Source organism: Neodiprion lecontei, chromosome 5 (assembly GCF_021901455.1).
Source record: "Neodiprion lecontei isolate iyNeoLeco1 chromosome 5, iyNeoLeco1.1, whole genome shotgun sequence".
Lineage (NCBI taxonomy): Eukaryota > Metazoa > Arthropoda > Insecta > Hymenoptera > Diprionidae > Neodiprion > Neodiprion lecontei.
This window is the reverse complement of record NC_060264.1, coordinates 32642346-32657809: the sequence shown is the minus strand read 5'-3', so window position 1 is coordinate 32657809 and position 15464 is coordinate 32642346. Positions and strand designations below refer to the sequence as shown.

At 37.2% G+C, this 15464-nt stretch overlaps 1 protein-coding gene across 1 annotated transcript in view; it reads left to right on the top strand.

The window, feature by feature from the left end:
- Nucleotides 1-15464, top strand: part of LOC107219515 — a 204673-nt gene that overhangs the window by 134568 nt on the left and 54641 nt on the right. Inside the window, exon 6 of the mRNA XM_046740208.1 lies at nucleotides 9098-9214. Within this exon, the coding sequence (XP_046596164.1) occupies nucleotides 9098-9214 (117 nt within the window). The remainder of the gene's footprint in view (nucleotides 1-9097; nucleotides 9215-15464) is intronic.

Genomic DNA, 15464 nt, shown 5'->3' with positions numbered 1-15464 from the left:
TCTCTCACTCCGTTGATTCTCAAACATTTTATCCGGATTAATCCGTCCCACTAGATTCGATAATTAATTAAATTGAAAAAAACAAATATTGGAAAAATAAAATGGTTGACAAAAAATGATCGAGAAATTAAAACGTGGAATATAATATTGAAATCCCAAACAAGCATGGTGAAATACAAATAAGTCAACGTGCATTATACGCAAACAAAATATAATCGCAAATATCTTTTACGATGTGATCGAAGTCGCGCCGTTTTATAAAACACAATTTTTTTACTCAACTTTTCATCACGTTTAGTGATGTCGGAAAAGTTTTGGGTTCATCTCGAAAATCACAATTTCTCATTGAGACGAATCGTTACGGTTTCGAACCTCTTGAATCCGAAAAACAAGGAAAAACTTTTAGAGAAATTTCGAAAGCGGCTGGATAAAAAAAATTTGAAACTTGCAGAATTTTGTAACGAAACGATGGGCGTAAAAGATTTACCAAATAAACGATTATATTTTTGCCAGTTTGTATATTTATTTTTGAAAAAAATGTCTACACGCGTTTGCGATTTTTCAGAATTTTTTTTCACCAATTTTTCTTTAATAACTTATTCAATCCGCTGTCGTTTCACGACGATAAAAAATATCTTGAAAAAAACTGTTCTACCGGCTTGTTCTTTCTCCGATCATTTCACAGGTACTCCAATCACCAAAACAATCTTCGCGTCTCAAAAACTGTAAGATGTGAAAATTCAGAAATTGAAATTAAATTTGCAATTACCGTTTCTCCGTTTCAAAACAGATAAATCTTTCGTATTCAGTTTCAATCGAGTATAAAAACTTGAAACAAAAAAATTTCAACTCGAAAATATTCGACAAATGAAAAATTGGTTTGAAAAATGCGAGACACTTTTATGCGTTACCGTATATTTTTATCTCTCCCTCTCTCTCTCTCTCTCTCTCTCTCTCTCTTTCAATTTTCCGGTATCGAATGAAGCTGCGGATACTTAGGAAAGCGAGTCGGCGGCCAGTTTTTCGGTCCCTTTGACAAAACGGTAAAAGCGTATTAGCGAGAATACAATTTACCCCCTTTGACAGCGAGTTGCAGTGAAGTTGGCTAACTGTGTACCTACACAGACTCGCGGAATGCGGCGTGCACGCCTATTTTTATTTCCTTGCATTCAACTTTTTTCCGCTCTTCCCATAGACACAGAAATTTCCAGCCATCGGAAAAACCGCTCGGCTCGTTTCCGACTCTTTTACGCACTCCGCCACAGCAGACGCCCACTTCGCTCTTCAAAAGGTGAATAAAAACTGAAAAGAGGTGAAAATGTGATTAGAAAAAAAACAAAACGACGAAAAACTGGACACGGGAGGAAGAAAAATATAGAGAAACTTTTTTTTTTTTTACGTTTTTCCTCGCTTAATCGCTTTCCTTACAATTTCTTACTCTCTTTCTCTGTTTTATTTATTTATTTATATATGTATATATATATATGACCGATTTACGTATCCGCTCAGCAACACGTTTTGTTCTACCAAACGTGGTTATCCTCTTCAAGGAGAAAATCCAACCCTTTGTCTTTCTCGATTATGTTAATTTGCGTGCACAACTGATTGCCAGACGATTGAATTTGTCGTTCTTGTCTTTTTTTTTTTTTTTTTTCAACATTTCCTATCTTCTCTGTTTTGCATCTCATTCGAATTCTTGTTTAAATATTATTTTATCAGTTCCTTTGATCTTTGAAATTCTTGTTCAAGATATTTTATTACACGACTTCGTTGTAATATTGGTGTATAATCAATTGATCGTAACGATCTTATTCGCTTTGAGAAAATATTTTTGCAATACTTTTCCGAAGAAGAAGCTTTTATACAGCGGACGAAAGTTTTTTCGTCTTCCTTTAACAGAGAATCAAACTCCGAGACAAGGTTCAATTGAATTCTAGGTGCACGGCACTCTACCAAAGTGAAATCAGATATTTATTACTTCGAAATTGGTCTATCGTTGTTTTCGAAGAATTTCAATCAATCGTTCGGATTCTGAGTATTTCGAGTATCTTGCCAACTGAAAGAATTTCTTCAATCCTAGTATCTTGTTACTTCTAAACCTATCTATATGTATATCGGATCGAAACACGGCTCGTTCCGTGAAGTTGAACTTGTAGAACCCGAATGCCTACGTCATTTTGTAAAATGTTTGTGTCTTATTTCGTAATTCATTTTTTCGAAGACGGTAACATTGAAAGCTCGTTCGAAATAAATCTTATCATTCGAAATTATCGAATTTCTCCTGAAAGGCGAAAACGACGTGAAATGTAAAAAATTTTGCCATCGGTACGCAATTTCAGGAATAAATATAGATACAATCGAAAATCTATACCGTAATTATAATTAATTGATGAGATAATTGAAAATAACTTGAATCTGATGAATCGTTGATTAAATTTATATTAAAAATTAACCATCGTCTTACTAATTTTCTTACTACTCGTCGAAAAATCAACTCCGATTAAGGTCACGCAGTATTCCTACCCTTACCGACCGAGCAAACTCACCCTTTTCAAGATACGAGTAACCTACCTGAATTCCTCTCCAAAATATCGACGCACCGTCGAAATTCGAACGCTTTTCGTTTGTTCGTATTATTTAATACAGAGAGCAAAAAGTGTGAATTATCTCGGTCGGTAAAGATGGGAGTACCACGTAACCTTAACTCGAAATCGATCAATCGGTAAAAATAATCGTTCTGCGGATGATCAAATTCGAATCTTACATGTTTATGTAACTTGATCGAATAATCTTTGAACAATGCGACGCACAATCGATGACCGTATTACATCTTCTTCCATTTTTTCGCTTTATCTTTCTGTCTCGTTTCGCTGCTGCGTATATACCAAGGCAGAGAGAAGTTATATTTTCCCTCAGGGTATATCTATGTTAATCATTACGCCCGTCGCCTTCTCGGGGAATGAAATTTTGCTCGTTAAGTGGTAATCTTCAATGATTTTCCGACATAATTGAAGCGTATGATTGACAGCGAGGTGCCGCGGCCTGAGGCGGGATCTTTAACCTTCGTATTTCGTACTTCGCACCCCTTCGAATACGACTCGAATAGCCTCGAGCCCCTTCTTTCCGACGCGGCTGGGGAAAGAAATTCAAGGAAACGAAAGTGAAGGAAAAAAAATAAGTATAAACAACGAAACGAGCTATATAAATTATCCTGAAATCTGTAAAATTTATACAAAACTGCAGACTCGTCCAAAGTTCGATAAAATTACGAGAAAATAAAAAAAAAAAAAACAATTTCGGAGCATTTTTTAAATTTCAAAGCTTGAAATCAAGATCTTTACTGGGTATCTTTAATCGTTTATTACTTAGAAATTTCCCTCGTAAATAGAAACTATTTAAATTGGGGCGGGGTTGAAATTCCGAATTTGAAAAGTTCCGAAAACGCAAAAAATTCTGAATTTTGAACAGTTAAAAAAAAAAAAATGAATAAATAAATAGCGTTTAATATATACGTAACAGAAAAAAAGAAAATGAAAAGCAGATACAAATTCGGCACGTTAAATCCTTCATATGTGGAATATTTTTTTTTTCGAAGGAGGATTTAGTTGCAGAGCTGTGTAATTTGGAATTAGGCGCTTTCGAAACTTTCAAAACTCGGAACTTCGACCCCTTCATTTTGAATATTGACTCGGAATAACACGGAATGCGAATGAGAATATCGCAGCGTTTCGGAGTTGAAGAGACAAATGTTCGTATTTTCTTCTTCTTCTTCTTCTTCTTTTCTTTATCTTTTTTTTCTTTCCCGACATTGCCCGCGGAACGGGAAAAAAAACATTTGCCTGATAACAAAGCGATAAAATTGAGGCAAATTTTAGAAATAAATAACGAAAACAACGATATCGGAAATTATTTCTACCCCCGAGATGTCGTTCAGTTTCTTGTATGTATATACATCTGTAAGAGGCCGTTGAATACATGAATATGTGAGCGCAGTTTTGCTGCAGAAATAATATCGCGGAAGGGACGAAAAAAAATAAAAAAAAAAAATAAAAACAAAAAACACGAAAAGTGGTTTTCGAACTAAACATTCGGGAGGTTGTTGATTTGCGAAAGTTTTAATAATCCCGAAGCATTGTAAAACAAATATCAAATATCGAGTATAAAATACTCGCAAACTCGCTGAAAATTGGTAGAACAAAAGGCTTCGGTTCGGGCGGTTTCAAATTCTGTTGGATAAATTTAACGAGTGGAAAACAAAAGGCGGCCTCAAGGGAGGAAAAGAGAAAAATTGATATTAATAAAAAAAAAAATGTACAAAAACTTGCACCGAATCCAGCGCGTGCAGTTTTTTTCTGTTATTTTTCATCGCGCTTTCCCGCCGTTGTAAAAATTAACCCTGTCAATAAAAATTCCACATCGATTAATGTAAAATTAAACATCATCGGTGTAAAATTATTCGTTCTGATACTAAATACTAAAATCGTTTGGATTTCTGTAGAATATTTTCTGTGTTACGTTTAACATCGAATTTTTAACGGTGATGTTATTTTCCACTTCAATTCATTCGATCTTGATTTCCTACCACCCTCTTTTCGCTGCTCTGCGATTTCTAGTATTCAAAGTTTTAATTTTCCCCTCCTGTTTTCGTACCGCCTGCGTTGAACTTTGTTATTTATGTGCCTACGTTTATATACACATATAATACATTTACGTAACGACGTTTTAGAAAAATTTATCGACTCTCTTGTCATCTCAAGATCGAGTGCCGTGCAAAAGATGGTGGATGATCTGTTTTGAAAAATTCTAAAAACTCGCGACGCGACGTCGTCGGATTGTTGAAGGAACTTTGATAAAAAAAAAAAAAATTGAAGATACTTTTATTTTTCAATACTTTTCAGACATTCTTTTGTGCGTTATTTACAGCCAGACACGCAACCTCTTTTTCGATTCTTTATACTCTCGTATATATTTCTATAAATTCTGCTCTCGTACGTATAAGATATCCGTAATAAACAAGACGATTTGTCATCGACAAAAAGCCGACGGATTTGAGACGTAATAAAATTTTAGCTATGAAGTAATTTTGAAATATCAAGGATATCGGTGGTGGACAAAAATCCACACTTTTTATTCATTTCATTGCAATCTGTACAATCGTACATTTAATATTTTTAAACTGATTATTTATTGTATCCAGCTTAAGTTACGGAGATTTTCTTTGAATATGGTAAAATAATAAATATCGGGATTTCGAAGGAAATAAATTATTTACAATTTGATGGATTAGTTCGATTTCGCTCATGTTACTTTGAAAAAAAAAAAAAAAAAACTGCCTTCTACAAAGTCACCGAAACTGAATTCAATTGATTTTTGTAATTCGCGCGCAAACGTGTAAAACTGTTAAATTATTCTCCAATCCGCGAAGGGTAGCAATTTTTTTTTTTTTACCTAGTTCTCAAAAATTCATATTCATCGACTTTATTCGCACCCTTTGCAAAAAAAAAAAAAAAAAAAAAAAAAAACAAATGCCGAACATTTTCTACACGGTATTTTATTCCCTCGAGCCGTCGCAGCGGATACGAGAATTTTTCTTCTCTTTCTCTCTTTCCCCCGAAGTGGGTTGTAGCCTTTTCATCCCCTGTGCAGCATTCCCACGGGTGTGCACGACGTGCACAACCTGAATACGTGTAACCGTTTGAAAAAATTACGAATACCCGAACCAATTGTATCGCAGTAAATGGAAGGAGGAGGGGGAGGAGGAGGAGATAAGGAAAAATGCACTCGATTCTCGCAAACTCTGATCTCGCCTCCGGTTTTATTTTAAACCCTTCGAATTTCCCGCATTCCGATATTCAATACACATACCTCGACTCGATCAACCCTCTTCGAAATGCGCCTAGCATGTCTCGAATTTTTATCTTTATTCTCTTCTTTTCACCTTCTCCCTTTCTCCTCTTACGTTTACAAGCGCGAGTTGGGTGACATTTTTTTTTTCCAAGCTCATTCTTCTCGCTTCGCGAAGTATATTCGTTTCAGTTATTGTATTCGATTTTTTCCTTTTGAAATATTGAATATTTAACGATCGATTAACCGCGACGTTTTTTTTTTTTTTCTCTGACAGTAATGAATCGTCGATTGAAAAACTTAGCTCTATTCTTTTCTAAACTGAAAGAGAGACTTCCGATTCGATTCTAATGATCGTTGTACGTTGTACTTGGATCATTATACAGTCTTGATCAGGGAAAACTCTCGAGTGTTCAAACCTTGATTTTCTCTTGGGAATTATCATCGTTAGCTTTGTATATCGGTTGAATATCGAATGATGAGATTCATTAATAATCGCGTTCATTTTTATTCTCAACGGAAATCCGTGCACCAAGAACATCGCGTTCGATTTATGCTTTTTTAATTCGGATTCGTTTTGTTTTTTCACATTTTTATTATCAACTTTGTGCAATAAAAATCTCCGACGTGAGAAATTATGTGCATGCATGGGGAATTCCATGAGAACCCAATCAACGTTTGACCCTCTCCATTTTTGATTTTGTTTAAAATTTGTCGTGCAATTGTCTCAGCTCTGAAACAGTTCCTTCCATTTTTCAGATTTTTTTTATCCAACTTCTCAATTATTTATAAACGTTCAAAGTGATTTCGAGAAGGATGTTTGAAAAGGAAATATTTAAAGTGATTCTGAAAGAAATTCACAAAAACTGTATTTTCTATTCCAAACATTTCTACCAGTGATGAGCTGATTTTCTTCCATTTCTTTTCAGCATTGTCAAGTTTTTTTTTTTTGTCATGGTTTGAACGGTCTGAAAATTCCCGAAAAATTTTCAAAACTTGTATTTCTCACTCCGAACATTTCTAAAGCGGTTCCATTATACAGCGATTTTTGTTTACTTTTTTTTGCACATTCAACAGTTTTTTCTTAACTTCATATTGAAACTGGTCTAGAAATGTTTCAAGTGAAAAATAGAGGGCTTGAGAATATTTCGATCGTTTGAGCAACGTTTCAATTGATCAATAAAATTCAAAATTGTAAAAAAGAAATACAAGAAACGAGCTCATCATGCTTCCGGTCTTGAAATTTTTGGACAGAAAATACAGTTTATGAGAATTTTAAATATGGTCTTTTTTAAAATCACTCTCAATATTCGTAAATGAATAACCAGTTGAATAAAAAATCCAAAAAAATTCAGGGTACTGTTTCGGAGTTGGGAGAATTGCAGGAAAATTTTTGAATAAAATCAAATATGGCGAAGGTCAGACGTTGGTTGGTTTCGCATGGAATTCCCCATATCCATGTACAATAAGATTTTCATCAAATTTTTTTCGGAAATCAAGTTAATGATTTCCTTTAAATATAACTACAAACCTCGAAGACAATTAAAAAAATTTACTTTAAATACGAATTCTAATCTTACCTCTCAATCACTCTTTTCGTTCGTACATTTGAACATAAATAAATTGAATACTTCGTGCAAAAACATGTCAGATTTACGACTAAAGATGCGAATACAATAATTGCACAGGTATCGCGAGACGAGTTGAGACGGGACGGTAAGAAGATGCTTTCGCGTCTGTACGTGCTCAGGCATTTGGCAAAATGAGAAGTTGAGACGAAATATAAGCAATTGCAGGAGTAAATATCGTTGCTCCCAGGAGCGGAGTAAAGACGTAATCACACCCAACGTGTACCGGCGTTTTCGAGTTTGGGTATACGGTGGAATAACACCGGCGTTATACAGCCATATATCCCATTTTCGTATGGGGTGGGGTTGAAGACAATGAGAAAGAGCGAGAGAGAGAGAGGCGGCGTCCCGGCTGCAGGAACATAATTATTCCACTCCGGGATATTCTCGTATTTTGGAGGGATTCTCCATCAAAGATTCGGGTCGAGTTTAGAGTAATAAAGGGATTCTCCGGCCCTCCTTCCGGCTCGAAACAATTGATATGTTAATTAAAATAATATTCTGCAAAAGCTACGCTGAGAGCAAAAAGCCCCTCCCCCCCTAACAAAATATTACTATGCCTCCCGGTAAAAGCTCTGCGTTTGCGATCAATCTTCCACCGCGATTTTGAATCAGGAATTTTCACTCGGCGTTACTTGACTTAATTTCTACAATTTTTTCCGTCGAGTTTATTTGGAGAAAAGAATACAGCTATTTTACAGCGACACTGTTCAAGTGAATTCGAAGAAGAAGAAAATTTACTAGAATCCCTGAGAGTAATGGAGTACAACCTTAAAAACAGGCAACACTGTGCTTCGATGTGTATATATATATATATATATATACAAGATTTAATTATACGAGTTAATTAAACCATGTCTATGACGAAACGAAAATGAATAATGCATTTAATGTTACCGCGATACGTAATTTATAATGTAATATTTATGCGTAGGGAGTTGTACGATTTTGCGCTAATTGCAACTGACAGGATTCTTCATTTGGCCGGAAATCATGTGTGGATGGAACTTCCGATCGTGCTGTTTAAGTGACGGCAGTGTGCGTTGCCATTCTTTATCGCGTGGACGTGACTCGGTTTCGAAACTCGAGAGAGGCACGATTGTCTGGTGCGAAAATAATTTTGATTAATCGGCGGGAATTGATTCGTTTCGGTGGTACTTTATCGTTTTCGGAGCAACTTTCTCAAACGATCACGCGACACGATTATCCCCATTTTGTTCAGCTTTATTTCTCCACCTTATAGCTCCGGAATAAATTTATATAAACTTAAAACATCTATTTCTTCAACACGGTTACATTCCTCGTTAAAAAGCGAAGATAAATTGTCAAAGCGGGAAAGTTGTAGCTCCAACGGTTGTTAAACTACGGCGAATTGAAGTTTGGACCAATCAGGCTTGAGGCGAAATGCTGACGCTAGGTGTCGCGTCGAGCACGGCGGTCCGTGATTGGTCGAGTTTCAACTCGCTCTAGTTTAAAAACCGTTGGTCACACGAATTCCGTGCAAAGACGACTTTGCTCTGGTTTTCAACAAGGAATACGATGAACGGGAGAAAAACACGGTTTAGTGAAGAAGATGGCCACTCTTGCGGCAACTAGTAGTAAAACCATCTGCTTTCTGATTTCAGGTGTGAGGGTGGCTGGCTGCAGCTGGAATCTGGAGCGAGGGTCTGCGGTCAAAACGAGAGATTCGATCCACCCGTAGTCCTGTTCTCCGATAAGGATTCAACGACCCTCCAAATGCAGTGAGTGCCGGTATAATTAAGCTACTAGATATTTTTCGCCGAGGTTTAAATCGGATGGAAAAACGGTAATGCAATCAAAAAGAAAAAAAAAAAAAAAAAAAAAAAAAACGGTTGCCGAGGCTACCGAGACACGAGTTTTTGTCGTATTTTCCGTGGGACAATTTCGGGAAAAAAACGGTTCCTCCGACACGGTTAAATGAGCCCGAAATGGAGCGTGTCGGAAGAAAAATCGTGAGTAAAAAAGGAATTAGAATCGTTCCCGCAGTTGTACGCCGAGTCCTTGAACAATCCCGGTTTCATTGTTTACTCGAAAGAGCTCCGTGCTCTTCTGGAACGGAAAAAAAAAAAGAGACAAAGAGAGAGAGAATGGAACAGGGCTCGATCCGAGGGTCAAGGTCAAGAGATCGCGGCTCCGAACAGCCGGCGGGGCTTCCTTCGCCAATTTGAATATAACGAAAATTTTTCACGAAAGGCAGCAGCGGCGGCGGCCCATTTTGCGGTCGAAGAGGAGGCGCTTTTAAGCACCCGTTTGACACAGAGGCGAGAAAGAGAGCGAGAAATTGGCGAGGTGCGGACGCCAGGACAATCCCCAATTCCCGGACGCGTTCATTATTTGCGCTTCTTAATTGGGTCGCCGAAAGGAACTGCCCTAAATTGCTTCATTAAGGAGTCCCATAAAATATTCATTCCACGACCCTATCCCGACGCTATCTCGGTCCGTCCACCTCTTCCTTTTCCCATTCGAAAACAAAAACGTTTCCAAAAAAAGCAAAAGAAAATTAAGAATAAAGACCGTGTTTCACGCTCCATTCTTCTCAATTCTTCCTTGAAACAATCCGCGAAGAAGCTGAAATAAATGTGTTTTATTTTTTATTCGTTATTTTTTTTTTTTTTTTTACATTCTCCAAAATCTTACTTGCGTGGGAAAAAAAAAAAAAATTCACGGGGTACGTTATGGAGGCGCTTATTGAACCTGTGTTGAAAATTCTGTACTACGGTAAAATTTTTTCTATGATGTAAACTGATGCTTGGACGTTGTTCCGGAAAAAAGATAACCTGAAATAGCCTGACGCGGAACTTTAGATTAAAATTTTGATTGAAATATCAGACCATGGATGTCAGAGAAAGGAAGGGAATGAAAAAATAAAACAAAATAATTATCAAAGCGGATATTTTATACGTGCACTACGAAAGGAACATTGAGGCAAAAATTCGCTTGGTTGCAGCGCGGTTCTAAGTAATATTATTTAGAGCTTCGGACGTGAACGACGGGGGCCACTTTTCCAACCTCGTGGTAATCGATTTTCATTTTATACGAAACGTGATTCAGCGCAGGATTGTATAACGTAAAGTATATAGGTAAGAGTATAGGTATACCTACACGTCCCGTGTCTCGCCTGGATCTTACAGCTTCTCGACTTTTGTAAAATTGCCAAGGATCTTATTCCTTATACGGCGTTCGTGTTACGCCTTCTTAACAGTATCCGGTATCCATTCAATATACGAGATCCAAATTCGGCTTCGAGTTCTAGTCTGGAAGACCGTTCGTTCGTGATAAGTAACAAAAATAATAAAGTTACCAAAAAGTTCTGTTTAAGACTTTCGTCACAGAACGATATCTGAAATGACGATAAAGAGTTTCACGTATCGTAAAAATTGTACTGGTTTGATTTTTGTAAAGTTTTGAAATGCAATTTTTCAGTCACGGTTAAATATGTCCTTTCACTCAAATCAGTTCAACTACATTTTTGGTTTTTCGAAACGTCATCACATATTCTGCAATTTCTTTCTATTCCAGACTATTTCCAAAGTATTGTCGTAACTTTTTGTGTCTATCTTCATTATTTTTTTCTCCCTTCTTCTTGTCAAACTTTTTTACCTTGGAACTGTGAGTCAAGGAACCGTGATGTCATTTTTAATCTATAAGTGTTTCTTCGAGTTTGGTTCACCGCGTATACATGTGTGCGTGTGTGAGTGCGTCTGAAAGTCATGGGGATAGAATTGGAGTGGAATGAAGAAGACGTTGGCTGAGCCATATTTCAACCCACTCTGACACATTTATGTTAGTCGCGATTCACGAACCGCAGCTCTTTCCCCCCATTTTCAGACTTTTATCAATTCTCCTCTCTGGGCTGCGTTACACAGCCACACATGCACCCACATTCGCATACAGAGATTTGTATAATTTATCGAATTCTAAACTATACGGTAAAAAGTTTGGCGAAATTTTCATACCCATTGATATGTTACATCGAATGTGAAATACACTTGCGAATACTTCGCCTTTACCGAGTCGTCGTCTTGAATTCTTGTTGTTGTAAATTATGTACTTGGGAAAATTGGTAATTTTAAAAATTGCCTTAGGAAATGGTCACCGATTTGTCAATATTCTATCTATTTATATACACGATTTATATTTCGCCGTTATACGCGCGTCAAATTGTGTTACGAATATCGTTTCGAAAAAATTTGTCACATCGAGTATTTTGTTTTGTTTAGGATTCTGTGAGTCCCAAATCTCGAGGTTAATGAAAAATCATTGATTGTAGGCAATTAACAAATCCTTTAAATTCGACCACCCTGTTACCAGTTTCGTAATTCTGACTTAGCTTTATGAGAAATCGTTCGAGAATGATAAATCTGTGGATCTTTGGAAATCCAGAAGAATCGGAGTTAATTGATCGTCGTTAATTGCCTAACCAAATCGGATTCGAATCTTGAGCCTGGAAACTGCCACCCGCAGATTTATGGATTATCAACGTTTGTCACTGATCGTCGAATATCGTTGAGATATATCTCAATTTGCAATCGCGGATAAATTTGCGAATAAGTTTTTTTTAACACGGTGGCAAAAAAGAGAAGGATACTTTGATCAAGAATTTATTCCACACTTTAACAGGTACTGACTCGATTCAAAATAACCGATACGTATGTATATTTCTGTCTGAACGTCGAGACGGTATAATTGAACGATATATTCCACGAACGATCTTCTTCGCGGATTCACGAGCCCCAAATATGGCAGTAAATTTAACGAGGGAAAAAGAGTAGCTGCAAAAAAAACAAGGAAAGGACATGGAAAGGCGAGTCGAACGGAAAAACTGGCAAATTTACATCTCGATTGAATTTTTCATTTGATTCTTAATGTTCCTTTTCTACGTTTTATACCAAAGTTCTGTCTCGTGAAACTACAATAACGAAACGAAGGATTCGTCCCAAACACAAAAAGGAAACTGAAACTTTTCACTTCGCAATCACGAGTTTTACCGCTTCGAAGAAAATTAGAATATTTTTTCTCATTTATTAGATGTCGGTATTTTTTTTATTTTTTTTTTGCTGAATTAATTTAAATAATTACAGCATGAAAACTTGTTGAATATTGCGAATTTGCTTTGACAAAAGAACAAAGAAAGAAAGAAAATCATTGAATAATGATGTCCTTCTGTAAAGTTTTTGCGGATTATCGGACCTTTTTTAAATTAGAATTGATGTTTCGTCTTCGAATTTTATCCCTGTGTTCAGGGATTACCGTTTGAATTAAATTTCCCTGGTAAGCGAACCCAGTTCCACGTATTCGGAACTTGTTCCACATATTTTCTGTTTCTTTTCCTTTTTTTTTTTTTTTTCTGTCCCAATGCGAACTCCTTCCTGTCAGCCGATACAAAGGACAGAGCTTTAATCTCCGTTACGGTCGGGTCAAAGAAGAAGGGGAAGATTTACAGAGCCGCGAGAGTTTGGTCGGAAACAGTCGAGTACATGCAGGAAGTTGACCACACGTGTTAAAGTGGAGAGCAGGGAGAGGCTAAGCGGGACGGGTAGAAAAACTGATTTTCGCAGTTCGTAACCCTAAAAGCTTTTACGAGGGTCAAATCTTCGGCGTGTCCCTCCTTTGTCAATTCCCGCCTCGCCGCTTCCCCGTTTTCGCAACTTACTATTTTTCTCCCGCGAAGAGCCGATTTGGGTAAATTTTGAGCCTCCTTTGCCGCATTAACAGCAGCAATAAACAAATAATTAAAATTTTGCATAAAATGAGCTCTTAAATGGTAGGAAATCATTGATTTTGACGGTTCTCAAACGACCTGGCATCACGATTATCATCAATTCATCTAATTTTATTTTTTAACAATTTTGTTCCAAAATACATTTATTTAAACGTTATATGAAGATCGTGTAGAACTGGAAGTTGTTACATTAAAACTTTCGAAAAATCTATGTCAGTTTTGTCATCACTTATTCAATATATGTTTCTTTAACACGGTTGCATTCCTTGTGAAAAATCGAAGCTAAGTTCTCAAAGCGGCGATGTCGTAGCTCCAACGGTTTGCTAACTACAGTGATTTGAATTTCGAACCAATCAGGCGCCTATACGAGACGCTGACGGCAGGTGGCGCGTCGACTGCGGCGATCCGTGATTGGTTGAGCTTTAACTCGCTCTAGTTCAAGAATCGTTTATCGCTCGAGTTCCGTGAAAAGACGGTTTTACTTTGGTTTTTATCAAGGAATACGATGAGCGTGAGAAAAGACGGATGACTGAAAAAGATAACCTCTTTCAAGGGGATTCAAAGTAACCATCTTCTTTTTCGGTATGAAATGCACTCTTATGTAAAAGAAAAATGTAAGTCTCCAAGGAAATTAAATTTTAGTTATTTTTTCAGATCACTGTTTAAAAGCCCCTATCGTTATTGGTTTGAGAAAAAAGTTGGAAAGCAAATTTTCCACCAAACGATCATTCGATTCTCTTGAACAATCTTCTTGATTTCATTAAAAAAAAAAAGGGAAAGTGACCCTAACCATTGATCAACCTGAATACAGAACTCGTGACAAAATCGATTGACTAATTTCGCTTGATTTTGAAAAGTCGTCAGATTTTGAGCAAGATCATTTAAACGGTTATCTCAGAGCTTTTGCGCGTGAAAATAAAAATCCTGCGGTCGAAAATTCAAACCCTTGCAAATAACGGCAAGTTCCGTAACTTTTCTCGCAGACCTCTCGATTTTGCCAGCAGAGTTTTGTTTTTTTTTTTTTTTCTGTTTCGTTCGAATGCCGAAACGAAGAGGCAAAGAAACCGAAAATTATTCACAAGGAACAAAAAGGACGATACGGACAGTGGAGAAAAGAAATCCTGAAAGAGACTCGCGCGTCAGGGGTGAGAAAACGGTCTACTGCCGGGTTTAGACGTCGTTGAATTTTGAATGGGCACCCTTGTATGGCGTATTCATGCCGTCCCGCCGCTGTTTCCCGTTTTGTGGCTATTTTTCACCGGCACTTTGTTCCGTCCAGCACGTATAACCTCCGACCTTAACTCCGGCCACTTTTCCAAACTGTCAATATAAAATTGGGGAGGAGGTGCCGACCAGATATCGCTGTGAACTTTTTACCCTTTCTCGGAGTAAAACAATTCACTTTCTCTGCCTCTTCGATTCCTCGGACAGTGCGCAGCGAAGCCAGCTCATATCAAGTTCTGTTTTCCTAGTTTTATCGTTAGTCGAGCTTGATTATGTCGCCGAGCTTACCCCTCGTAAAAGAGCCGTGCCACGTTTTATTCGTCTACTGGCGTCTAGACCCGCAATAATGCGATATACCCGCACCCCTACCGAGGCTTGTAATATTTTTTATACTCGTACACGGTTCGATGGAGTAAAAAAAAAATCGATGTCAAACTGTACAGCAACTTTTGGAAATGCTTGTATTTATTTATTTTTTTCATTTTGCATCCGTGAGTAAAAAGGTGAGTGTTCAAATTGGTTAAGGAACTCTGTCAAACGGAATTTCTTTTTCGTGTTTGTATAAAAATAATTTGAAACCACTTGACAGATCGATTCCAAGGTTTGACGAGTTCACAGCTTGTAGAAAATTTGCGGTTCTTTTTTTCACATCAATGTTTTTCGATTAACCTGAAAAATTCTGGACCGAGAGAATGGAAAAATTGATCTGTTTGAAGTTAAGAAAGTCTCCGTAGCTTGAGACGAAAATTCATTGAACTTATCCAGGTCTTATTATCCTGACAAGTTGTCGTTACTGTTATTACGGACATTTGAAAAGCGTGGAGGGTTGTACGGTAGAAATCCGTAATCAACCGAATGCACGAGGGTGACTTTAAACTGAAGCTTTACAGCGGTATCTGGTATAATATATATGATGTACCTAAGGGGTATAATGGATATTAGGGAAAATGAAACTTGGAATGAAAATTCATGCCTACAATAAAAGCTCCGCAGCTTTGCGGCGATGAAGTCTATCGAGTTTATTA